The sequence below is a fragment of the Patagioenas fasciata genome, chromosome 5 (assembly GCF_037038585.1).
Source record: "Patagioenas fasciata isolate bPatFas1 chromosome 5, bPatFas1.hap1, whole genome shotgun sequence".
Taxonomy (NCBI): Eukaryota; Metazoa; Chordata; class Aves; order Columbiformes; family Columbidae; genus Patagioenas; species Patagioenas fasciata.
The window spans coordinates 5,003,285-5,030,053 of NC_092524.1; the positions used below are offsets into that span (position 1 = coordinate 5,003,285).

A 26,769-nucleotide genomic window follows, 5' to 3' on the forward strand; every position below is an offset into this window, starting at 1 on the left:
CTCTGGCTGGAGAAAGGAAACAACTTGAATTTCTATCCCCCCGTTTCCATCTCTCGGTGAAGAGCTTTTGGCTGGGCAATTTACAGTGAGAACATGATTGAGAAGTACAGAGAATGGGATTTCAATTTGCATTGTTTGGAATGAAATGGGAATTTTCTGCTTTAGGGAAGCTCGAACTTCTGCAGTTGCACTTGTTACCGATGCAAAGGAACAGACCGCTCACTGCAATGATCATACAGTCATTTTGGTTGGTAGAGACCATTAAGATCGAGTCCAACCATCACCTAACTCTGGCACAAAACCATGTCCCTAAAAGCCTCATCTATACATCTTTTAAACATTGAAAGACATACATCTTTTAATCTACCAGTGCAAATGAGTATGTTGTACCAGCACAACACCGGTGTAAAGTAACATGATGTGGTTACAGTGCAGGTTGACTTAATGTCTCAGATTGATGAATGTTTTCTGAAAACATATATTATCTTAAAACATATATAAAAAGGGTTATACTTAAATGGAGTGATAAGTTTGACTTTCAAATCAGTTTAATTGGCACAATGTTGAGAGGGATGCTTTGTCATCATTAATGTTCATTTATTTTAATGTAGGATTTGAGTCTGAGGTGTTTTGCTTTTCCTCTGATTTGCTCACAGTGCCAGTACTGGAAAAAGGCAAATGATCCAAACTGTGACAACGAGAGGTACACGCTGTACATGGAGTGGGCCCGTTTCTTGCGCTTCTACAAGGAACAGCCTTTGGACCTCATCAGGTAGAATAAAATACCACTTGTGCTTTATTAGATTGACTTGGTTCTCACTGTAATACAAGTGTGGATTCATCTGTAGCTTGATCCTGCTGGGATTTTTTTATAGCTTTTAAGAATCAGATACTTAATTGCACCCCAGGTCCTTGGAGGGCATGACACAGGTTTTTATTGGCAACAGGAAAAATTATTGATCTCAAATCAAGCCTCTTTCAGTGTAGCCAGTGCTGCTGGTGTCAGGTGTATTACAGATAATTGGGCTGTAGAGGAACACATATGAAGAATACCTTGCATTTTATAATCAATATCTGCCACAGTTTTTAAGGATTGATTTGAAATTTTGCCACAGACTTGAAAAAACATTGATAAAACCAGTTTTGAAGCTTGGCTCTTAATTCAGTACCAAACCCGAATTTAAACTAACCTCACCCAAGATCCCTTTGATTCAGCTCATATAACAAAAACGTTACATTATTCACAGGTTACAGCTGCCCCTTTCATAGCACAAGGAGTTGTATTCCTGTGAATTAGACGTTCATTCTAGCACATGATCAGAACTGTTGGGCCCAGTTTCATTTATATAACCCCTTAGAAAATCAAAAAAGTAAATCTTCATTTACATTATCCTGTGGGAAGGAGAAAGAGTGATTTTTAAAGCTGGAGCTTTTAAAAAGGGTTGAAAGAGGCCACATATTTTGTTCATTCAGCTTGCACTTTGCAGTCTGGCCAGTAGTAGTTTTATTGTAGTTTTAAACTTTGCTTTGTATTCCTATTAATTGCATTTTTTCCTATTCAGGAAGTACTATGGGGAGAAGATTGGAATCTATTTTGCCTGGCTGGGATTTTACACTGAGATGTTATTCCTTGCAGCAGTTGTTGGCTTAATCTGTTTTCTTTACGGCTTGTTTACAATGGATGAAAATATGAGCAGGTGAGTAATGTTGAAAATCTCCTGAGCTTATAATGGGAAGCGCTAAGCAATGTGAAAATTTTGTTCTTGCAATAGAGCAGGTAAGAAGCTTTTAAAGCTTGTCAGAGCAGATAAATTTGTTCTTCAGCCGCCTTTATTGACTGAAATGGTGGCGGACAGCAAATGCAGAACTTGTGACTGTTAATTAGTAAGACTTGATTTGTAAGTGAAAAGCAATATTTCATTGCCATTTGGCAACAGCTTTTTAGACTGGAGTACCTGCAATACATAATGTCCTAAGGGTACAACTGGCACATCTCAATACTATTTGTTTCAAGTGTTTATTGTTGCCTTAAGCTTTTTTATTTAAACTGCCTTGCAGAATACTCCGTTGACCATGTTGTGTAGGTCATCATTTGTGCTGACTGTCCAAAGCAGGAGCACAGGACAGATCAGCAGGTTCTCCTGTCAAAGAAGGGTCCCGTATCTTGGAAGCTACAGTTTGCTTCTTTTTTAAATAAGCATTATATTTGTTTCTTCAAGGATCCCAAGATTTGGGGATGTGGGGCGGGGAGAGGAAAAGAGGGTTGACATTCCATTGCTCACTGTTTTTTATAAGAAGGCTTCCAGAAAATTTTGAGCTTTAACCATAAAAGATGAATATCGGATTAAAATCATCATCCTTTCTATTGAATTAGGTCAGTTTGAGACTTACATTTTAGCTTGGTTCAGGGTTCACCTGGGAATACTGCTGTACGTGTTCAGATTTCTCTGGGTACTGAAGGACTATCATGGGATTGTAAACTTTGCCTGCTGTGGTACTTCAATTGAAGTAGCAAATTTTATTGTAGGTAGCAAAACTGAATTAATACCTTTGCTTTTAGAAAGGGTGTTATGAGCACGTTACTAACCCGCTGAGAAATAACATGGGTAGTATCTCGCCTGAACGCAATGCAGGTGCAGTACAGCTCCTCACAGGCTTCTGATTCATTAGGGATAGAATCAGAAAGCCCAGGCTATGTGAATTGTTCTTTCTCCTTGTAGCAGCTGCTACACAACCTGGCTTGCCCTCACCAACTACAGATGAACGCCAGTGAATGTAACAAGACTTAGCATCTTCTCTGTGAAGCTGCAACAATTGAGCTTTGAACCAACGAAGCTCTTAATTTATCTTTTTTTCAAATGCTGATTGTTTTTTTTTTAAGTGAATTTCATACGGCATCTGTTAAGATGGTATCAAAACAGGTACTATACAATGGTTTTTCTCCTCAGCAAAGAAATTTGTGACCCTGCAATTGGAGGAGAGATCATCATGTGCCCTCTTTGTGACCGAGACTGCGAGTACTGGAGGCTGAACACCACCTGCCAGTCCTCAGAGGTCTGTACCTGCTTCTCCAACTGCTTCTCATTTTTGGTCATACTGAAAACTGTTCTGGTACTGACCTATTCTCCTGTATTCTGTTGCAGTATTCCCATTTGTTTGACAACGTGGCAACTCTGTTTTTCGCCATTTTCATGGGGATATGGGGTAAGTACATTTGATAACTGTTACGTCAAGCAATAAGGAGATCTTGGCCAAACTGCTGAGTGACACTGAAGGTGGGAAGGAAGAGAATAATGGCTTGGCTTTAAAATCCTTCCTCAGAGGCAAAAGTGATGAAAGAATAAAAGTAATTTAAAGTTACAGAGGGATTAGGCTTGATCAAAACCAAACAACATCCAGCAGGTATCTGAGACATCCTAACCATTGTGTACTGGTAACATTTATTTCTTTCCTTAATAACCTAAGGTCAAGTGGTGCACCCTTACATGGTCCTTGTAAGAATAGTCTCTACTTAGCACCACAAGTTATTAGTGTCACTGCAGGGTGGTCCAGCACTGCGGCTTAATTAGTACTAATTTTACAATGAGACTCAGTTGTTTTCTGCTCCAGCGAGGGTCATACATTCTGGTATGTTTTGATGATGCAGAAAGAGGTGGATTTCTTGATTCTTTCTATAAGAAGTGTGGTTTCACACCAAGAGATACTTGTTCACACGTCAAGATTTTATTGTCTTGAATACATGTTCTGTTCTTTAACTCTGGGCAGCTTTATAGATGCAGGACAGTGTAGTTATTATTTCTTATTAGCTTAAATACCTTGTATCCTGTTTCATACTGTTTGTATGAAATACCGTAATTGAATCTTCAGTTCAAATACAGATATTTCATTAATGTGCAGAGATCTCTGTATACTAATACAAAACCTATTTGTGTATTCATTATCGAAGGATCAGTATGTAGCCACTAACTTGTTCACAGAGAATTCTCAAGAAAATCTTGTGTAAGATGATGTTGTATGGCTGCTTTCCTAAACTTTTCTTGGTTTTAAGCATTAGTCTCTGAGTGACATGGATTAGTCATTCAGGAAGTGCCAGCAAAAGATTTTAGAAGATAAACTTCCCTGTGTTTGTGTGAACTGTACAGTCTCCGCACATCCAATAAGAACAATTAGATTACCAAAGGCTTATGTTTCAAAGTAGTTTATAAAAGGCTTTTAAAGTGTGATATAATATTATAACTTTTATAGTTGTTTATTTTATATATTAAATCAGTTCCTTTTAGAGTCTTAAATTTCTTCAACAGTCTCGCTCTTGATTGTATGAAAAGCGTCAGACATTCACTGTCTTTAAAATGACCGTGACATCAAATAATCATCAAAAAGCAACAGAAGCCTTTGAACACACGACTTGAAAACAGTTCTGCTTATTCGTAATACTTGTTTATGTGTTACAGGTTTATACACAAGCAATTAATTGAATGATAATGTTCCTTTGTTAATTCTGTATTACTATTTGCCTATGAAAAGTAGTTAAATTGTGATGGAACATGGTTGTCATAACCATGGAAACATTCATATCCTGTCTTGGCATCTTCCTTGTCATCCACTTCTGAAATTCAGTTAGCTAATAAATTACCTTATCCATGTTATGGTCTCAGCTGTGAACTTTGATAGAAATAGATGGTCACATTGCGAGGGGGAATAACAGACCACAGAATAGGAGCCAACAAAGAAACAAGTTTATCTTTGTTCATAAACTTGTTCACTTCTCCCTTAAATATATTGTAAAATTTCCAAATTGCAGTTACGCTTTTCTTGGAGTTCTGGAAGAGACGGCAAGCTAGGCTGAAATACGAGTGGGATTTGGTTGATTTTGAAGAGGAACAGCAACAGCTCCAGCTGAGGCCCGAGTATGAGGCAAAATGTACCCAAAAGAAGAAGAATCCTGTGACTCAGGTAATGAGGGTGCTGGGTTGACACGTGTGCAGATTCAGTGGTGTGCTGGAGGGCTGGCAAAGGTTCGGGTACAGATCTGCGTGACACACAAAAGCAATGCTGCTTTTATATTGGAGCAGGGCAGGCCCTCGGCTATTGCACGTGTGCAGAGCAGTGGTGATGGTCACAGTTGGCTAATTGAAAACTAGTATATTAAATCAGGGATACAAAGGCAAAGTTAGTAGTTTTCAGTTAGCTAACACCATCTTTACTGTGTCCTTCACGTTTCAAGGTAGCAATCTGAAATCTTCACACCTTTAGAAACACTCTTTCTCATCCCTGCGCAGCATATGGAGGAGCAGTTGTCTCGGTCTAAAGATACAGAAGTGGGACTGGCTGTGGTTTTGCCTCTGATATAAAACCACTTTGCTTGGGGGAGAGATGGAGGTTACTGAAGCCCTTTGTCTGAAATCTAATTTAGATACAATTAACCATGCTATTTAACTCTGTTAAATGCTGTATATAATTATTTACTAGACGTTAATGTCTTCATTAAAATTTAATTTAGGTAGTAGTTATTTGACAAATTTAGGGTTGAGATGGTTGCATTCCGATACATCTACCACCTCAATCTGATGTATTTTTAAACCATACTTTCTCTTCCTAGAACTGCATATCAATAACTTATTTTTGGTAGTCCTAGGTATACTTCAATAGCACAGTCTTCAGAAAAGAAATATAAACTTAACCAGAACATGAGAAGAATCATTGTCATATAAACAGTAGCCTTGCCTTTCAGGGTTTGTATCTTGAATTATCAGGAACTACATACACTAATCTTATTTCTCATGAGGGACAGTTTTCCTGTCTCTCCTTCCCCGTCTGCACATGCAGCATTAACGCTGTTGTTCTTGCACCTGTAGCTTGTGCACTGTACAAGTTACTCAGACTTTTGATAACCATGCACAGTGATTTTGAGTGTAGCTCTGCTGAGGTATTGATTTCTCCATGCTCAGGAAGACAATTTCAGGTAAATCAATTTTCGATGAGCTAATTGAAAACAGATGCCTGCCTGTTGCGTGTTATTTGCTGGTTTGTATCCCTGTGTGTGTTTGGACTCCAAACCTCCGCTCTCTTATGTGGCTGTGTCCAGTTCTGGGCTCTCCAGTTTAAGGACAAGGAATTACTGGAGGGAGCCCAGCAGTGGGCTATGATGATGATGAGGGGTCGGAAGCATCTTTCTCATGAGGAAAGACTGAGGGAGCTGAGGCTGTTCAGCTTGGAAAAGAGAAGCTGAGAGGAGATCTTATTTATGCTCATAAATATATGAAGGGTGGGTGCCAAGAGGGTGGACCAGATTCTTTTCAGTGATGCCCAGCGACAGGGTGATGGGCAACGGGCACAGACTGAAACACAGGAGGTTCCATCTGAATATGAGGAGAAACTTATTTGCTTTGACAGTGCCAGAGCCCTGGAACAGGCTGCCCAGAGAGGTTGTGGAGTCTCCTTCTCTGGAGACATTCAAACCCACCTGGACACCTTCCTGTGTGATCTGCTCTGGTGAACCTGCTTTAGCAGGTGGGTTGGACTGGATGATCTCCAGAGGTCCCTTCCAACCCCAACCACTCTGTGATTCTATGATTTTATTTTGGAAACAGAAGTTGGATCATGGTATACTTTTCTCATCTCAGAGTGAGATACTGCACTGTTCTGTGCTTTCTAAGTATGCATAAAAAAATTCTATGACTGCACAATCCTTTATTTTATGACACATCAATTTATTACTTTGGTGGATTTTCAGAACCTTTTGTGCAGCAAAGTATAACAGTGATCCTTATCAATACCCAGTTATAGCAAACCATATGGGTTACGCAGGCTGTAGTGTAATTTCCTTCCATTAGATAATGTGCAATACTGAACATGTGAAAGGGCAGTGATTTGAAACAACTTAGTTCTACAGACTGATAAAATCAGAATCACAGAATCACAGAATGTTAGGGATTGGAAGGGACCTCGAAATATCATCCAGTCCAATCCCCTTCCGGAGCAGGAACACCCAGATGAGTCACGGAGTTTCTTGTGTCCCAAGGTAGGCTTTGCCTTCCTCAGAAAATGATTTCCTCATTATTCCTGGCCATGATTCCAGGTTCTAGTTGCGCTGGAACAGAAATTGCCCATCTCGAGGCTTTAATTAACACCTCAGCTGATCACAATGCCAACTATTTAGCTATGTCATAGCTAAAATCTGGTTTTGCTCATTACAGTAGAATCTTTACATATTTACATAAATGATGAAGCATTCCATTCAAACTTAGGCTCTGTCATTGCACATTATTGCCCACCTTTGTTATAAAGTAAAAAAGTTGGTGAATAGCCTAGAATGTGTGAAATGTTCCTAGTATAGAATATATGTCTTATCTATTTATACATAATAGATATAGAATGTTATGAGCCTATGTAAAGCTGCTTGCTACCTATGCTTGTTATCTTATCTTCAGCTGGGTTTTTATAGTTCTGTCAACAGAGCCTTTAACTGTTTTCATCATCAAACAACTTGTTGTGACTCAAGACTACGGTATTGATAATTGTGTTTAGTGAGTATACTCAGGCAGATACAGGCGATTTATCTCTCCTGAGAGAACAGCACATTCTGGTATGAGCATCCCAATTGACTGAAGAATATCGCCATCAAGAACATCTATTGCTTGGTGGTGTCAGGGAGAAATGTGGAGCTGTTGTATTCAGCGGTATTAGACTGCATTATGCCAGCGTGTTTGGCACATTCTGACCTTCTGTGCAACAGAAAATAAACTCCCTTCACAACATTTCACAGGCTCAATATCCTCTGTTGTCAAAAGAAGCATTTCCTGGTTCAGTATACTTATTGATAAGATAATATTGCGTTCGCCTATAGTAATCGGTGCCCATTTGTCCAAGAGGAGTGTAAGGATACTACAATGTCTTGTCCTAAAGATTTATTAAATTCAGATTTTTTTTTACTGAATCTTCTTCCACTGTCATTAGTACTCGAATGATCCTTTCTTAACACATGTAATCTGATATTTTAGGAATTAGAATTGGTTATGAAAAAAAGAACTTTACACGAACATGGAGTATTGTTCATGTGCTATGTGGGGATACTCACTTGGGTAAGACCTCGCTGCCTGATGCTGTGGCAGAGATTGGCAGCTAATGAATGTGGCCACTTCTTCAATTAAAAAAATAAATTGAAGGAGTGGAGTAAGACACTCTCTGGCTGTGTGGAAAATGTGGTACCATTTTAAGAAACCTCGACATGAAGAATTTCTTAAAATTCAGTCTAGTTTTGGACTCGGAGCAGTATGGCAGCTGACCGAGCGTTCCTGTCACACTTCTGTCCCTCTCATCTAATGAGTGGGGTGGTCTTTTTCATTCAGCTATCGATTGATTTTTACAAAGGTTTAACCAGTCTTTCCAAGTACTGACTTAATTTTTAGCATTGTTTTGGCCACTTCTGTCCCCCAGCACATTCAAAATCTGCCCTTTTAGAGATGCTTTTCCTTTCACACAGCTGATGAGAGCTCTGTGTGCTGCTTGACGTCAGATGGTGGATTTGTGATCAGTGCTCTGCTTGCTTGACTGTTTCAGGAGATGGAGCCTTATTTGCCTATAACCAGCCAGGCTGTGCGGTTCTGCATCTCGGGAACTACAGTCTTGTTCTGGGTGAGCATCTTTCCAAATGATTGTTTTAACATACATCAGGGTTGCTGATCATCACTAATTGTTACATTAACACAAACTGGCTTTCATTATTATATTAACATGTGCTTTTATTATTGTCTTGCGGATTTCCTACTATCATGCAAAATGGACTTCAATTCACATTGAAAAAAATACCTTGGAAATCTGTCATTAATTAGTAATTTGATTGGACATTTTAGCACAGGGATAACGTTTCCTCTGGCTTGTGTCCTGTTAACAGATCGTACTGAAAAAAATAGTAGTAAAGGCAAAAAAACCAGTGTTATTCATCACAATGAAATCTACATATTCCTCTGTAGAAATACCTGCAGAGTGAATTTCAGCATGGGCAATTTAATCTAACTTGTCCCATCCATCTCCATTTCTATGAGTCTGTATCCTTCTGCACTATTTTTTATTAATATTGGTATTGGATAGTCTGCTTGTCTTGTGTTAACAAAATAATTTTTTGGGGTTTAGTGTATCTAAGAAAAGAAAGTATTTTGCCTGTGGACTTTGCATTTCAGTGCTGCTCAACTCATACCTGTGAAGAATAAAATATAAAAGCCATAAAGCGTAACGATGTACATGTTATTTCCAAAGTTGCATGCATCTAGCTGTACTGAGCTGTAGGTGTATTTCAAATCTCTCTTTCCTGTAGGTGTCTCTGATTATCGCCAGCATGATCGCTGTGATCGTGTACCGCCTGGCGGTGTACGCGGCCTTTGCCAGCCTGATGGAGAACACGGAGACGTTACAGCCCGTCAGGGGGCTGCTGACCCCCCAGCTGGCGACTTCGGTCACGGCCTCGTGCCTCAACTTTATCATCATCATGATACTGAATTTCCTCTATGAGAGAATAGCCATCTGGATCACCGACATGGGTAAGCAGCGTAGTTGAAAACAAAACTTTCAAGGAATCGCTGAAGGTAGAACTAGGTGCTCTGCGTAGTTGTTTCCAACTTGGGCACAGTGGGAGCACGAGGATGTCAGTCTGCAGCTTGTAGCAGCAACTCGGATATATCCATGGCCACACTGAACATTTTCCCTGCATTTGAGTACTTATCATAAGCCGGTTTCTCCTAGTATCATGTTTGCTTATATTAAAACTAGTCTACAGAGACAAGCCTAGTTCTGAACATTATCATGTGTTAAATTAGAGCTGCCAAAGCAAGATTAAACTCTCTTGATTTAGCAGTGTTTCAATTAGAAACCCTGAAGATAATATTTAAAAACAGAACACAAATTTCACAGCCATCCTTACAAGAAAAAAGACTGAATAATCCAATCTCTTACTTTGGGGGAAAAGGTAGGAGGCTGGGGGATGGATAGGACAGTATATTGTCCAGGGTTTTCTCTTGGCATTATTCCCTGTAGCTGTGGATTTGCAGATTTGGAGTCACCACAGGCTGAGCAGGTTGAGAAGCTGGGCCCAAGGTGTGTCATTGGGGAGGAACCACAAGATCTTAGATCTTAGAAAGACTTAATACTTTTGTAGCAGATTTTATGTTTGGAAATGTCCTTCCCTAGAGCCCTTCTTCCATATTTTTTTTGTTTGCCCTTAATGATTTAGATGCTCAAGTCCCTGCAGATGCTTTATAGAAAGAAATAATTGCAGAATATTAAGCTGGGGGGCTAGAGCCGAAAGTATTAGATACTTGTAGTTTGCACAGCTGTCATAAAAATAGCTGGGGGATCTTTTTTTTAATGAGGTCTTGCAAGTGGATTTAAGAATCAAAAGGTGTTTCTTGCACAAACTTAATGGTATGTTGCACTGGGTTTATTTTGATTTATCATGGATCTCTTGTCTCGAAGATGTGTGTTGCTTATCTCACTTGGCCAAATTAGACGAAAGAAAAACAGAACAAGTAATAGGTAAAATTGCCCCTAGGGGAGAAAAAAACCCCAAACATTATTTTTTAAATCTTTCTTTCTTGAAGGGCAGGAATTATAAGCATGAAGTCTCAGCCATGTTGTTTTGGTGTTTGCAAGCATGGAGAATTAATTTATTAATTTTTGGATAACCTGATAACCTGTGGTTGTCAGTTAGAGGGACAATAAATCCGTTTTTTTGTGGGACTGCTGCCCTCCTCTGGCGGCTGCGGCAGCTGCGCTTAGTCCAGGCTTAGGGTCAGGCTTGGGTCCGGAGGATGAAATGTTTTGCCAAGCTTGGAAATGTTCGTTTACTCAGATATATAAAATAATTTCACCACAGGGTGGGTGAGTGAAATTTTCATCGTCAACAAGACCAGCCAGTTAATGTTTGAGATTCATCATGGATCTCCTAAAAATAGTGTAAGATTTTGGGATGAACAAGTGCTAGTGGTCTGTACAAAGAAGGGGAAACTGAAGCCTATAAATGTTTCAATAATGAATTTCACTTGCTTGTCTACTCAGAGCATTGCATTGTAAATTAAGGGCAGGGTGTCTGAGAGCTGGAATTCCATTTTTTAGGTGGTTCTCCTTTCTCTTTCGTTTTTTTTCTTTTGGCTTGTAAAGGCACTGTGGGTAATGAGTATTAATGAATCTGTATCCTTTTAAAGGGACTAAAGCAAAATAAAATTACTGTTTTCTGGTTTTGCAGAGATTCCCAGAACTCATATGGAGTATGAGAACAGGCTCACTATGAAAATGTTTTTGTTCCAGTTTGTCAACTACTATTCATCCTGCTTCTATGTGGCCTTCTTCAAAGGGAAGTTTGTTGGTTACCCAGGTGCCTACACATACATGTTTAATCGCTGGCGAAATGAAGAGGTAGGACTTTTCTGATTGAGGAGGATGGAATAATAATAATAAACTATTTTTTATCCCCATGAAGTACCAGCTGTGGGTTTGGTCTGAAATGAGCTGGACCTCAGCTGGGCATCCTGAGGCTGATGGAGGAGCTTCCAAGGACTTTTCCTGCTGTTGCCAGTCAGGGAAGCACCAGCAGTGAAAATCTACATCTTTCAGTCACAAGGGTGAAAAATAAAAATGCTCCTGAAATACCAGTGGATCTCACCATAGGTCTTAAAAGTGATCCTCTAGGTTGAAGCAAGCTGGTATAAACATAAATGCTCTCTGCCTTTTGGGTGTCTTCATTATTGAGGCACTACATTTTCAGAGGGACCATTTGCTAAGAGGGACACCTGTAAGCTTTTGCTTTTTTCCCCTCATTTCATTGCTAATTATGGTGTTTGTACAGAGATAAAATATAATATTTAATGTGAAGCATTGCCTGGGAGTCAATAGTGGAGGAAAAACCTCACGCAAAACACGCTGAAGTAATGCAGTGCACTTGCTGGTGGAGTGTCTCCTAATACTGGTCTGGCTGATATTATAAATTCCTAAGAAGGCCTCAATAAAGAGTTGAAACTTTAAAGATACTCTGGTGTAGGGATATAAATTGAAAATGTAGGTCAGGGTTGGTCTGATGTTGAGAGGTGACCAAGTGCCACAGATTCACCTTTGCTGGGGCTGCTGTACGTGGATCCACCTGCCCCATCTTTGTGTACCTGCATAGTGGTTGCCTGGAGCATCTCTGAATTACTCTGTTTTTAGATGTTCGTTATGTTTTGGTGCGTGTTTTATCAAGCACAGGGAGTGTTGAAAGCCCCTCTGTAACAGCTTTCCTGAGAAGGTGTCTTAGCTGGCAGCCCAAGTGAAAATTAATTATCCTAACAAGTTTTAAGAACCCTTCTTCCTCTTTAATTGATACAGTAGTAGAATATATTTTATCTGGGTAATGTCTGTTAACCCCCAGTTTGTCTCTGCCAGTGCGATCCTGCGGGCTGTTTGATAGAACTGACGACACAACTCACCATCGTCATGGCTGGCAAACAGATCTGGGGAAATATCCAAGAGGCCATCGTCCCGTAAGTTCTCCCTTACACCGAGATGCCCGTGTTACAGACAGAGGAAATTATTGGATGCAATGATAACGAGTATTGCCATATGAAGAAGCTAAGAAAACTTCTGTAAATTAAGCACAAATTCTGACAAGTAGACTCATTTCATAGCAGCTCTTGGCCTCTTTTTGTGAAAGCCATGCTTGGAAAAGCATGTTGCAACAAGAGGCTTGCTTAGAGAAAGGGATGCTTGATCTACTTTTCTCATTTTTAACTCTTTTTCTGCATCTACAGCTGGATTTGTAACTGGTGGGGTCGCCGGAAAGCCAGAAATAATCCAGAAAATTTGTACAGTCGCTGGGAGCAAGACCATGATCTGCAGACATTTGGAGCCTTAGGCCTGTTCTATGAATATCTAGAAATGGGTGAGTTTAAAAATACACATTTGGAATTGAGGACAAGACACCTCGTACAGACACTTTCCAAAAAATAGCTTCTCAATTAGTTGTTATGGGTTGATGCCACCACTTTCATCTGGTAAACAGTAGACGATTAACTGCTGGAAATCATTAAATAGGTCAACCCAATTAAAAAAGAGCTGCCTTTGCGTCTTAGACTGCAGGGAATTTCACAGAAACACTGCAAAGACTCTTTGTTTCCCTCATTTGAATGGGGAACATTATTCTCGGTGCAGCCAGCTGTCTCAGTGTCTGTTCTGCTCTTGTTCCCAAGCGTGTTCTCAGCTGATGTCAGTGGAAATTGTATGTATGGGGTGAGTGCCAAATATGCTGTAAGGATGGGAACTGCAGATATGAGATCTGGGAACTGCAGCGGGGAGAATCCGTCTAGTTTGGGGTTTGTGCTGATTAGTGTTTCGATACAGACCAGCAGAGGGAGCACGGGGAACTGAAAAGGGTTTTCAAAGGTAACGTGAACAGATCAGCATCTGAAAACTAGTTTACAAAACCTGAGAAACTAAAACTAGAAACTGAAGCCAAACTAAAGCTAAAAGATGCTAATATATATATATATATATTTGTCTTTTATAAGGACAAAATTTGTGGGAAAGTGGACCTTTGTAGTGTTTTATTGCTACAGAAATAATTTTAAGTGTACTAGATTGCCTAGAGATGTGTGGCTTTATTATTGTAACTTCGTACACTTCATGGTATTCCATACAGGGCTGTGATCTTATGAAATTCATACACTCAGAACAGTGTTGTGAGCCATGCCTGTTAATAGATGTCCTCACTCTTCCTGAATCAGAACTGAACCCCAATGCTCCGGCATTGTCCTGGGGCTGCTGAGCTAGTAGGAGTCTTGTTGCTTGTCTAGAATGAAGAAATCATCACTGAAATCATGGAAGAGCCGATGGCTGGTGTATGGGAGTTTATTTTTATCCACTGCCTAAACCAGACAAGATTTTCTGTTTCATATCTTTAAAATACAGTGGCAGTATTGACTCTGCATTGAGAACTGCCACATTCCATACCAAGAGATATTTCATTTTGGTAATGACTAAAGGGGTCATTTGTGTATTTTATTTGCAATTCTTAAATTAATATTAAGAATCTCCAATGGAACTGTTAGATATAGAATTAGTATTAATATTTTGACTGAACCACTAACAATAGGTGGAGGTGAGGTTGTGATGAAATTAAACATGTTTCCTCTTCTTCATTTAGGAGTGTAGCTGGTGAATAGGGGCATATTTTTATCACTTCTCTTTTCTCCCTTGCAGTCATTCAGTTTGGATTCATTACTCTCTTTGTGGCGTCCTTTCCCCTGGCTCCCCTTCTTGCTCTGATGAATAATATCCTGGAGATTCGAGTGGACTCCTGGAAATTAACCACTCAGTACAGGAGGCCTGTGGCTGCCAAAGCACACAGCATCGGAGTTTGGCAAGAAATCCTGAACGGAATGGCCATCTTGTCTGTTGTCACTAATGTAAGTACATCAACTAAGCTACATCCACTTCGATTCTTCCATGTACTCAGAATTTGCAGACTTAAAAATCAGCTAATGCTTTTTCTCCTTCATCAACAGTATTCTGTGGGAGTTCTGCTCGTTTGACTGTTTCTGGATGCCCCTATGGGGCCAGTGGCTCAGAGCACTTTTTATAAGCTGGAAACTAAACGTGTGCTAGTATTTCATCTTAAGTAGCATATAAAGCAGACTGCTGAGCAAAAGAGTTGCCTCTTTTTAATGCAGAATATTAAACAGTATCAGATCTGCAAGTGCCTTAGGCAATAAACCCACTTGCAGGTATTGCCTAATTAGCAAAGTACCTGAGCATCTCGAGTACTTCAGGGTTCCAGGCAAAATGTGCTGGTGGCCATTGTTTCCTTTTTAAATACAGCTGGAGAGAGCGGCCCCTTCTTGGATGAAGTCATCACACACTGGATTTGGGTTCATCCTTTCTCACAAGAATTCAAAACCACATCTCCCCTTTTACTAAGGAGTGCTGTTATCACAGATAGAAGACAGTTTGGTGTGAGGAGATATTTGGGATTTGGTGCCTCTTATATGCACTGTTCTCATGTTTTGTTCACTGAGTGCTGGTCCTTGCATCAAAGGCCACGATCAGCATCTTTACCAAGGTGAAGTCCCCTGGTCATGCTCACCCTTGCTTAAAAGATCATGGAATCATGAAATGGTTTGGGTTGAAGGGATCTTCAAAGCACATTGTCCCACCCCTGCCATGAGCAGGGACATCTTCACCAGCTCAGGTTGCTCAGAGCCCCGTCCAGCCTGGCCTGGGATGTCTCCAGGGATGGTTCATCCACCACCTCTCTGGGCAACCTGGGCCAGTGTTTTACCACCCTCAGTGTAAAATATTTCTCATGTCTGGCCTGAATCTCCCCTCCTTTAGTTTAAAACCATCACCCCTTGTCCTGTTGTAACAGGCCCTGCTGAAAAGTCTGAAGTCACTGTACCAAAACCTTTTTATGAATCTGCTCACAAGTTTTGTGTGCCACTTCCTTAATTTCTTTTTCCAATTTCTTTTTCAGGCTTTTATCGTTGCATTCACATCAGATATGATCCCTCGTTTAGTTTACTACTATGCTTATTCTGAAAATGAAGACTCTCCTATGTCTGGATACATAAACAATAGTTTGTCAGTGTTTCAAATCTCAGATTTTCCTGACAGAAACAAACCTAAAGTGAACCGAGAAGACTTTGTCATATGCAGGTTTGTGTTTGTGTAATAATAAACATCACTTTGTTTAGAATACAGCATAAAAGGTCAGTGCAGATCTAAGTAGTCCACTAGAAATTAAATTATATCATTCTAAAGTGTGAGAGGTAATATTGAAGCTGTGAGCAAAGCAGCGCTTGAGATGGTAAGAGATCATGACACCAATGAAAAACATCACCTTTTTGTTGTTTAAGTGTCTCATTGCTAATGGTTGGTTGTTTTTACTGAATTGAACTATTGATTTTTGAGTGATGGAGAAGCTTTACGTCCTTAAGGTTGCAAACTTCACCTTATATTTTTGAAGGTTTTTAGACTGCAATGCCTAAGTGGACAAGGGACTATTATTAAAGGAATGTTTAGATTCCAAAACTGAAAATGAGATATGGTGTTTAAAGACAATCGTTATTGTGCTAGATATCACCAAGGATCTGGGCCATCCTGCTCTCATTTAAAAATAGTCCTTTCTTGCTAGAAGCAGCATTGGAGGCTCTAGAATAATTGAGAAAGAACTTTAGAGAAGTCCATGGTAAAAGAAAAGTGTTGATTTGATGAAAAAAAAATCCCCAAACAAATGAACCAAACAAAAGCCTCAACACTTAAAGAGGCAGCTACGTTTGTATGATGTTTTAACTGTAAAGCCCCAGGAGTCTTTATCCTACTTGTACATGGGAATGTAGAACACGTGCTCAAGACTGTCCTTCCATTAAACCCTGCAACTGTTCCATCCGCAATCTGTCAACATCTGTCACATTTATTCAATACTTGACCGTTAGTGTGTGATACATTCTATCACTGTACTGTATTATTTGATCATTACCTGAAAAAAAAGTAACCTATGTACAAAATTTCACTTCTCGCACATCCTCGTCTCTGTTGCTGGGAATGTGAGGGGTTTTAAGCAAACATGAGATGGAAACAAATAGAGAGGCGACCTTTTCCTGCCGAAGGAAACAGACCATTTAAAATGAGATGAAAAGGTTCCTTAAGTGACAGCTGTACTTGCCTGTAAGTGTCACTGAGCTTGTCGTCTGTCTGAGACTGAATGTGACATTTCACCTCTGCATGTCTTTCTATCCAACAGGTACAGAGACTATCGGTATCCTCCAGACCATGAGAGGAAATACTTACACACTATGCAATTCTGGCACATTCTGGCTGCAAAACTGGCCTTTATCATCATTATGGAGGTATGTTCCCTGCAAAATGTCCTTCTGCAATTGGTACCATTACGTTCTCTAAGTGGTTACTAATGTTACAGAAAAGAGAATTGCTGAGAGTATAAAACAGCTTCTTCTCTAAGTAACACCAAATAATCATGTCTTGAATAACTACTCCCTGAAGACCTAGCTATAGTAAACCTCAGAGTAAGAACAGTGAAACAACTGAGGAGACTGCTAAAGTTGATCCACATAAAACAGCAGAATAAAAAAGGTCTTTATGCAGGTGGAAGAGGCACAAACCACCAGGACTAGCACTTTCCTACTGGGTTCATTAAAGAGCTGGATGTGAGATGATTGTATACAGAATCCAGAAAGAAAAATGCAATGATGTATATGGGCTTAAAATAGCTAAATCCATACTTTGGATAACTGGCACTTCAGTATTAAGCTGCTGTCTTGCAGTTTCTGGAGGGAAAAGGGAGTTGTTGAAATGCTCTTCTCATCACTTTTCCTACTGTATCTTATCAGTTCTCGATATCTGTTACCAACACGGCCAAATGAATGTTCTAGGAAACCACACAAAGATATTGAAAGAGCGATGTTGGGGAGGGAGAGCCTGAGTTTGCTAATTCATAAATGATTTGGAGTTAAAGTTTCTGCATAAAAGCAAGTGTTTTAATCTTCGTGCATAGCTCAGATACACATCAGTTTGTTACGTATTGTTCCAGGACAGACAAATGAAACGTATTCTGTTTGTGAACAAAAAGTGATCTATTTGATGTTAGATAAAACAATGGGTGTTTCATTTGGGAATGAGTTGTAACATTTCTCCTGGCTTTTTTTTTTTTTTTTGGCAGCATGTTGTATTCATCGTCAAATTCTTTGTAGCGTGGATGATTCCTGACGTCCCTGCAGACGTGAAGGCCAAAATAAAACGTGAAAAATATTTAACACAGAAAATCCTACATGAGTATGAACTTGAAAAACTGAAGGAGAGACTGTGTCAAGGTGATAAACGAGCCACGGAAAAGGAGTTCATCGCCACGGAAGGGAGAATGGAGTTATCCAGAGCAATGTAGCTGGAAAACAACTGTTTGGGATTTAGCTCATTTTAGGTTTTTTATCTGTGATTTGCTCAGTATTGCATCATCCGGAAAGCTGTAGGACAGTTTCAACCCTTCGCTTTCAGTCTGAAGATTTTAGACTTTTCTTTAAAAGTCTTACTGAGCACTCTCGGTTTGGTAAATCTACTTATCTGTATGACTGTAGCACTGTTTTCTATTTACCCATCACTTTGAATCGTAAGTGTAATCTCATAATCCTCCAATTGGGATTCCCAGTACAGGGAACATGACCCTCAAAGGGCCATGACAATGTCATTACCACCCAATCCTCCCCCTGTTGCTAAATGCAAAGTTCCAGGCTGTATCCCAGCAGAATGAAAAGGATCCCAGAGAGGACTCCTGCTGGGGAGAATGCTGAGAATTATTATTTTTGTGACATGAGCATTTAAATAGGAGAACACTCCTGATACAAGGGTTAGGGTTCGGGGCTTTTATTTGTGGCCACTATATCTCATGAAACCTTTGTTGCAGCTTTAAACTTCTATACACTTTTTAGAAGGAATGTTTTTTTAAAGATATATTGGCTTAATTCCACTCGGAATTATTTAGAGACACAGAATTCAGTTAATACATACTAATGAAGGAAAAAAAAAAAACCCACATAATTTATTTTCATAAAGATATCATCTGCCAAAGAGTTTGCTCTTTAAATGCCAATCTTGTGGAATCACCTATTGACAGTGTTTGTTGAAAAGATGTTGGAGAAGTACAGCTGGTTGATTTCTCCATCTCAAAAACCGCCATTGGAAGATCACACTCGATGTGAGCTTTGGCCAAAGCTGCTCTTTGCTTGGCTTCTCAGCGAATGCTGACAAAGGGCTAAAGCTGCATGTCTGTACATGACGTGTATTGATGCAGTGGGCTGGGAGCGCGACCGCCGCGCTAATTGATCTGGCTGCTAATTGATCTAGCTGGGTGGTTTGTACATGGATTTTGCATTCAAGAGATTTTAAGCATGCCAATTAATCTACGTTTACGTTGTTATCTTCCTTATATATAGGAGCCTCCGTGGGTCTTTTTTTGCTTTGGTTTGTTGTTGTGGGTTTTTCTTTCTGTGTTGTCATGGGGCTTTTCTACAAAGTTATTGAGTTTATAAATATCTAGTATCTACTTGTGCAAAGTAGCTCCCAGCTGTTATGAATGTGCCCTCATTTTATAATTTGAAGCAGTTAGGTATTTTTCTGATTTTGCTGTATATTTAAAACATATCAACACTTCCATGCTTAGTGCCTTGTTTATTTGCGTTTGGCAAAAGATGTGAAAATGAGCACCAGGGGGAAACGTGTGTTCCCCAGGTGTGCTCACAGGCATCGTGATACTGTGACCCTGCACAGGGAGCTGCACAGTGTTGGCTGAACCACCCGTGTGTGTTAGTGCTGTGCAGACTGTTCCGAGAGCAGTTCCTACCCAAACTGCTTCAATAGCACCAGACTGTTGAGCTCTCTCATGCTGAAGTACACTAGCTAGAGAGATTAGAAATTTTTATTCTATTTGCACTTTGAAAGTTATACTTCCTTGCAAGTATACACATTAAAAAAATGAGATTTGTATTCCATATCAGCCAAATGATGTACTGTTTACTAGATCCACAGCGTAAGGTTTCTGTGTTTTGTTTTAGCAGACCTGTGTCTTGTAATACTTGGCTGATAACCTTAATGTTGTAACAGGGTTTTAAATCAGTGTCTTGGGCAGAACAGTCATTGTCAGCAAAAGTTTTAACATTGAAGTGCCTACCTCGAGCAAACATCCCATGGTTTGGCTGCCAGGCAAGGAGTTGAAGCAGATGTACATTTCTCATTACTGTAAATTATTCAGCTTCGTTTGGTGGGTTTGCTTGGTAAATCAAGCATATTGGCAATTCATGTTCATGATGAACTGACCATGTTCTTGAATATTCAGATAGATTTGAAGTAATGGGTTTGTCGGAAGAATGCACGTATAAATAAATGAGCTCTGCTGTTTAATGTATAAGCCAAAGAAAAGTTATCAGTCACCACTATTATGTATGTGACACCAGAATTTACACAGCGCAAGCACTTTGCTGCCTCTTGCACATATACTGTTAACTAAACTGCTTTATTTAGATTTCACGGTTTTGTTACTGTCAGCAATGCAAACAATTGCATCAAGCGGTAAGGTGATGAGATGCAAAACGATATTTCTATGCAAAATATACAATCTGATCGAAGCTGAAAACAGGTTTGGAAATTCAGCATTAGATGCACTATGCTCACGAAACATTACTTTCCTGTAATAAAGTGTCCTAATATACTACACTTGAAAAGATGATGGCAAAATAGATGTATTGTGAATGAATAATGCTATTTAAAGGCAAGATGCAGGAAAGCAAGGAAATACCTTAGTTTGGGATAGAGCATTGGTGTGCAGAATGCAGACCCTGAATTTGAATTGATGTTTTGACCCCTACTTCTTGTTTCTTTCAAACTTATTTTTTGAGACCGCTTCCTATTTAATGCTGTACAAACAGATGTTTTGCATATGTTGTATCGTACAATAAAAAGTGGGAAAAATCTGGGATCATCTTATTTTAAAAGAAATATATGTCTTAAAAATCTATCATTACACTTCATAGCACTACTTCTTTGTATGTAGAAACTGTTAAAAAGAGAATGTGTTGTCATATTAAGAGCTAATTTCACATAATGAAATAAGTCTAATACCTCTTCACCTACTAGTTTGCCTTTACTCGTCATTAAGCAGTATTTCGACAAACAAAGGATTATTAATATGATTAGGATTATAATGGTCCACATACATATACATTTCCTGAAGTGTTCTTGAAAAGTGGCAAAAATAAGAAAAATAGCCTGGTTAGTTTGGGAATGCGCTTATTGTTTCTGTTGGAATATTTGATTTCAATGTGTTTAATCTGAAAGTGTCCTTTAATCAAAGTGAAGATAGTTCTGTGTTGGAACTATTGTGATTTAAGCAACAGTAGATTGCGTCATTAAAATCAGCTAGAAGAAGAAAATTGGCCTTTCAAGTGTAATACAATCAGGGATTTATTTTTTTTTTTTTCAATTAAAATGTAGTATTTCTACCTTGGAAGGATTTAGCGTGGTATGTTCTAAGCAAGTGACTGCAAAACAAGATTTCTACTATAAGACACTATACTGTTGTTTCTAAAAGACTTTGTTATTATGCTTTTACTTTTTTTATGTGATACTATCAGTTTGAGACAACGGAACGGAGTGAAAATAGAGGGACTTTCCTACTGTTCTATGTGTCCTGCTTGTTTAACTTGTACTGTCATGTAACCCGAGTGGCGGTTTTGTCTGCTAAGTATGTTGCTGATATACATATGATACACTAATGTTGGAATAATTTTTTTTAAACATTGCATTCAGCTAACTTATATATGTACATTTAATAAGGTCTAAATCTGGCAAATAAAGCTGTGTTTATTTTTAATATGTTGTCAACTTGGTTTTGAGAATTCCAAGAATTTAGAGAGGACCTGAAGTCTCAGAAGTTAAATGCCCAGAGAGCCTCATGGAGAAAAGTGTTCATACAGATTTCTGCAACTCATTGCAGGATATTTAGGTGCTGTATAGAGATTTCCTGCAATTGTAACTTCACGAGTTTCTTACTCAGATTATTGAAGGAAGCCTCCATCTGACTGCCATCTTCCACTTGATAATCATATTAACTGGCTTTTCTTTCTGTGTTTTCTTAAGAGTGAATTACCAATTAAAACACATTAAGTTCTGCATATATTGTAGGCAAAGCACGTGGGACAGGGTGCCATGAGTGTGTGATGGCTCAGGAGGGAATTCAGCTTTGCAAATTCCTTACATTAGCAGACTGTAGTTCAGAGAAAAAAAAACCCCACAGCACTTTAATCTTTTAGGTACGGTACAAACGGTGTATTAACACACATTGATTTTCAGCCAGGCTGCTTTTCCCTTCATCCTTTCGATACGGTTTTTATTCTTGTGATGCCAGGACCTGAGGTGACTTGGCAAGTTCTCCATCAGTCACACACCCAGTTTCACACACAGCACGAGTGCTTCGCATACATGCACTTAAATAGCTTGGAGCACGTATATTGGAAAGTATGGCAGAGCTAAAGCTGTTCTGAGGGCCCGGTAAAGTCTTACTCTTCATAAATACCTCTACATATTTTTATCTTTCTTAAAACTCGCTCCTGGCACCAGTGTGTGGCTTTGGATTAAATCACAGAGAATCTGGATTCAAGTTTAGGACTTGCTCACAGTGGCAGCATCAGCACATTATTTTTCCTGTTACACCGCATTATCAAACTGCTCTGGGAACAGGGTCGCCTGCCAGACTTGGGATAACATTTCCTTTGTCACTTTGAAATGGTGAATTGAGAGAGACGCAATAGCAGTAATCAAATGAAAGGAATTTATGAGACGAATAAAGCAATCTTGACTGTATTAAAACAACAACAAGAAGAATACTGAAGCAAGCAATGTGTAATTCTGTGTTTTGTTCCTACCACTGTGCTGGTTACTAATGCGGGATGGGTACTTAGGTATTAAAAGGAAAAATAAAGCATTAAGAAAGATGGAGAAGAAAGTCGTAGGAAAAGGAAAGTGAGAAAGGAGGGCAAAAATGAACAAACAAAAACACCACCACCCCATGAAGCCACTGTTGCTATGCAGGATATAGGGGATATTAATGTATTATGAAAGTGTTCAAAGTTTCCAGATGCATTCAGGCTTTGCTCTTGGAGGTTAAGCCTTGCCTCCATTGAGGCCTGAGGTAAACAGGTAATGAAGTTTAATTGGGGTCCAATTTCATCCAGAGTCAATTATATTTTATAAGAGTAGCATGGAAAGTTGTGAGACATTCACAAATACCTGGCTCTCCCTACAATCAGAAATTGTAGTTACCCTTAAAAAATGTGAATTCCTTTGTTGATGTTCTGCAGTAAATAAAGAGATGCACCAAGATTTTGGCAGTTGTACTTTTTGCATCAGAAAAATATGTAAGGCTTCTAGTTCATTCAGTGTCTTCATCTACCCAGATTAAAGGGTCTTCCTAAAAATAAATCCATGTTATTCTATTGAAAAAATGGTAGGGAGCACTGAAGTAGAAGGAATGTGCATCTCAATCAGACTGGTGTAAAATACATTGTCTTACAGGAGTAGAAAAACCTGTAACCCATTCACCTGTAGATCAGCGAAAAAGAACAGCAAGATGTGGAAGAAACGTTATCCCGACAGCAGTAGCCTGCATGTTTCATGTCTCTTTCAGATGTGTGGGCTCTGCAACAAATAAAATCTTGCCTAATGTTCCTCAAAATGTTCAAATTTAAGAGAAAAACAGCTTTTCTGAAAATAACACCTTAAACATGGCACTGAAAATGCATCAAGATCGGCACAACTGTGCCAATGGCAGCTCCTGCAATCTGAGAGCTCAGAACGTAACTGGAAGGAGATTTAGTTTGGGGTTCCTCACGTCTGGTGTGGCAGAGATTGTACCAAGACAGCCCTCCCAAAGGACTCACTTAGACATGAAAAACCCTTCCTTCACTGAACAGATGGAAAGTGGTAAAGGGAAAAAAAAAACTATGATCATTACCAGATGAATGATTACAAAATAATTTCCAGAATATTTGAATTACTTGGTAACCTCATTAAGCCACAGCTACTATTTCTTGTCTGGCTTTCTGCATGGTCACAACAACTCTGCGGCATAGTCTTGGCTTCCTTAAAAAGAAATAGCTAAATTAAATCTTGTTCTGGTTTTAAATAATCAGTTGTCTCTACCCAACACTTACATCATTCAGATGCTGCTCGGGAAGCTGGTTTTTTTATGTAAGCCTGTGTACCAAGAAATCTGCTGGGAGCTGAGTAGGATGTGAAATTCAGCAGCCATATCAATTTTTGGAAGGTGCATATGCACATTCCGCTGCAATAATGAGTGACTATGCTTTCTCAGTCAGAAATGAGTCAGTCTGAAACATTTAGTAAGGGTATGATTCTTTCTCATTCTTTTTTTTATGCAGCTCCCCAACAAACCAGTGCTGTTAGCTAGTCAAAAACACATTTGTCTTTAAATTACTGACTGACCCAGCTTTGCCCTTGGGTGTTCTGAACATCCAACGCTATTTAGCATCTCAGTTTTGGTACTGAAAGATGTAGGAGACATCATAACTACTTCTGTAGTCAAGTGGCATGACATAAATGAGCCTTTTTGTTATGGCCCTTCCATACCACAGTGGGTTTGCAATGCTTGGCATTGCTGGTGTACCTGAACTGAACCACCAATGGAAAGCTGTGGTGGGAACGTTCTGTCTCCAATGGCTCCTGGTTCCACGCATCTCCCAAGCTGACAGCTTTTACTAACTCATCTCAGCCAGGGCTTAGTGCAATGATATTGGAAGCTGATATTCAAGAAGTACATGCTGCGTGCTCGCTGGCTCTTAATAAGTTTTCAAAAAGGAATAAAAATACTCCAAACTGAAGATTTTATCAGGGAAATCTGATAGGAAGGCTGGATTCTCTGCTATGTTACAACCTCATCACAAGAGTTTTGCTATTGGATTCTCTTGAATAAACATGCCTATTGACATTATCCCATTAGTAGAGAGTCAGCAAACAGCAACTCCAGAGTTAAGCCTGTTTTCTGGTTGTGGCATCTATATCACTCTTCAGATAAAATCCTGGCTCCTTCTATAGCGATGAAAATTGTACTATTATTTTCAGATGTAGCCAAGATTTCAACATTTCTCTAACAAAGACCCAGGCAAAAAAAAGAAAATACCCAAGATAGGTGGGCCAAGAGATTTCCATACAGCTCACCATATAGTGGCAATCCATTCATTTTAAGATGTCTGGACTTGGTGCTGCTCTGAGCAAGCTGCCAGGGCATTGCAATCAGGAAGGATTTGCTGCTTTCCCCTTTCACATAGGATCGCCTGTGTCATGACAGCTTTTTAGGCTTCTCCAGAAGCAGTACGGGAGATGAGGTGGGAGCAGCACCCAACATGGGATCCAAGGTGCCAGGTCACACTTCCACGTGTCTGCTAACAGAGGCTTCCTTGCCTGGGTTCCTTCAGAGCACCCTCCCGCGATGCTGCGGAGTGCGAATGGGCTCATCAGGCAGTCGAGGATTGTGCTGGGGAGAAGGATATTTGTGCTGGTGCCACACTGCATGAACGTTTCCAGAAAAACTCCTTGTATCTCAGCCAAGAACTCCAGGCACTCTGTGTCAGTGACGGTTCCTGGCACTTCAATGCTACTGAAGCTGGGGTGAGTAGGTTCAGTCCAGAGAAACGCTGAGAGATGATCCTGTGGGGCTTGTCAGGGCTGTTTCCTTGGGAAAAGACAAATATTCCACCCCTCTACTCCTTCCTTTAAAAAAAAAAATTGGAACATCCTGATGTATCACTGTAAAGGGATTTTTTTTTCTCTCAGAGATTTCTAAGTAGAAAAAGTCTCATGTTTTGAGTAAGGGAACGAGATCCTGTGTGTTTTATGGTAAGCAATAAGTGGCATGTTTTTTCATTATATTTTTGCTGCTGTGCACTCATGTGAAAATAGTAAATGATTCTGCGGCTACAACCAGCCCGTCATGACGACTCGTGTTTTAATTAGAAATGCCACAATATGCCGAGTCACCACGTACCAATGAACAACATTCAACTTTTTCATTGAACGCAAGTACTCTCTCAGGGATTGGTAAAAAGATGATGATCTAGTTAAGGGGGTCACTACTGTGATTAGACCTGAAGGAGGTGACACAACTAGAGGAAATCAACGCAAAAAGCATTTTTACTTTATTTACTTTATTTGCTTTATTTTTATTTACTTGATTATTTATCTATCTGTTTCTTTATTTACTTAGTTTTATTTATTTTTACATTATTTATATTCAGAAATACTTTGTATTTCTGCTGTAAGTGCTGGAGTTAACTGCTGAACATGTGGAGGGAACTGAATTGAGCAAGGAGCTATGAAGACCTTACAAGTGACTTTATCTTCAAAAGGGGGAGAGTGGATAAATGGAAGTGCAAAAGGGCTCTTGAACTGGAGAAGATAGAAAAACTGGGGCACCAGACAGGCTTGAAGGCAAAGAGAAACTGCTATGGAGATTTGTTAATATTCGGATGTGTAGAGGAAGCCTTTAAATGTAAATGTTAGTCTGTCAGCAACCTCCCCTGCCCAGGAGAGAGGAGCCACTTTTATTAGCAGTTAATGCAGAAACTGAAATGGGGCATCCACGAGGTTGATTCTGAGGGGAAGGGAAAAGTAGGTTTTCCTTCGCTTTTGCACCTGGAAGAAATTAAATGCAAAATATATAGAGATATATATAATTTGGAGCACTTGCTTCACTTTCAGTGTGAGAATAAGCTCTGATTCCAGCATTTCCAAATGCCTCCCTGTGCACGGAGCAGCCTCCCCTTCTCCTGAGCCCAAGCCACTCATCGGGGATTTATTCACCCATCTGTCCTTGCAGGGACCCAACTCATTGTGACCACAGAGACAGTGACAGGAGCAAGTGTTTCTCCAAAGAGCTCAAGGGGTCTGATGAAGACGTGACAAATTTCAGTTTGTGGAGAGAACAGCTACAACTTCCTATGAGGCTACCTTGGCAAGTTGCTTCATTCTGCAATAAATGCCAATTATTAGGCCTATATTTGGCACACAAAATTCTCAGCCATTCTGAAACTTTATAATTAAACTTCTATCCCGCAAAAGGGTTGATATTATTTAGCGTAAGAAAAGCAAGTGATATGGGTTTGTTGTCTTCAGAGAACATGGTCTTTGTCACTTCTTAAAGCGTGCTGGAACTGGACTGGAGATGTTCCGATA

The 26,769-nt window shown here is 39.6% G+C and overlaps 1 protein-coding gene across 3 annotated transcripts in view; it reads left to right on the forward strand.

The window, feature by feature from the left end:
• ANO5 (anoctamin 5) overlaps positions 1–21,394 on the forward strand; it is a 55,635-nt gene extending 34,241 nt beyond the window's left edge. For all 3 annotated transcript variants that reach the window (XM_071808820.1, XM_065838451.2, XM_065838452.2), the window contains 14 exons: positions 657–772; positions 1,563–1,697; positions 2,949–3,054; positions 3,144–3,204; positions 4,802–4,953; positions 8,560–8,634; positions 9,314–9,536; positions 11,237–11,406; positions 12,409–12,506; positions 12,774–12,904; positions 14,221–14,426; positions 15,491–15,672; positions 16,760–16,865; positions 17,696–21,394. In XM_071808820.1, the coding sequence (XP_071664921.1) occupies positions 657–772; positions 1,563–1,697; positions 2,949–3,054; positions 3,144–3,204; positions 4,802–4,953; positions 8,560–8,634; positions 9,314–9,536; positions 11,237–11,406; positions 12,409–12,506; positions 12,774–12,904; positions 14,221–14,426; positions 15,491–15,672; positions 16,760–16,865; positions 17,696–17,917 (1,983 nt within the window). In that variant the 3' untranslated portion in view covers positions 17,918–21,394. The remainder of the gene's footprint in view (positions 1–656; positions 773–1,562; positions 1,698–2,948; positions 3,055–3,143; positions 3,205–4,801; positions 4,954–8,559; positions 8,635–9,313; positions 9,537–11,236; positions 11,407–12,408; positions 12,507–12,773; positions 12,905–14,220; positions 14,427–15,490; positions 15,673–16,759; positions 16,866–17,695) is intronic.
• Positions 21,395–26,769: the final 5,375 nt, after the last annotated feature.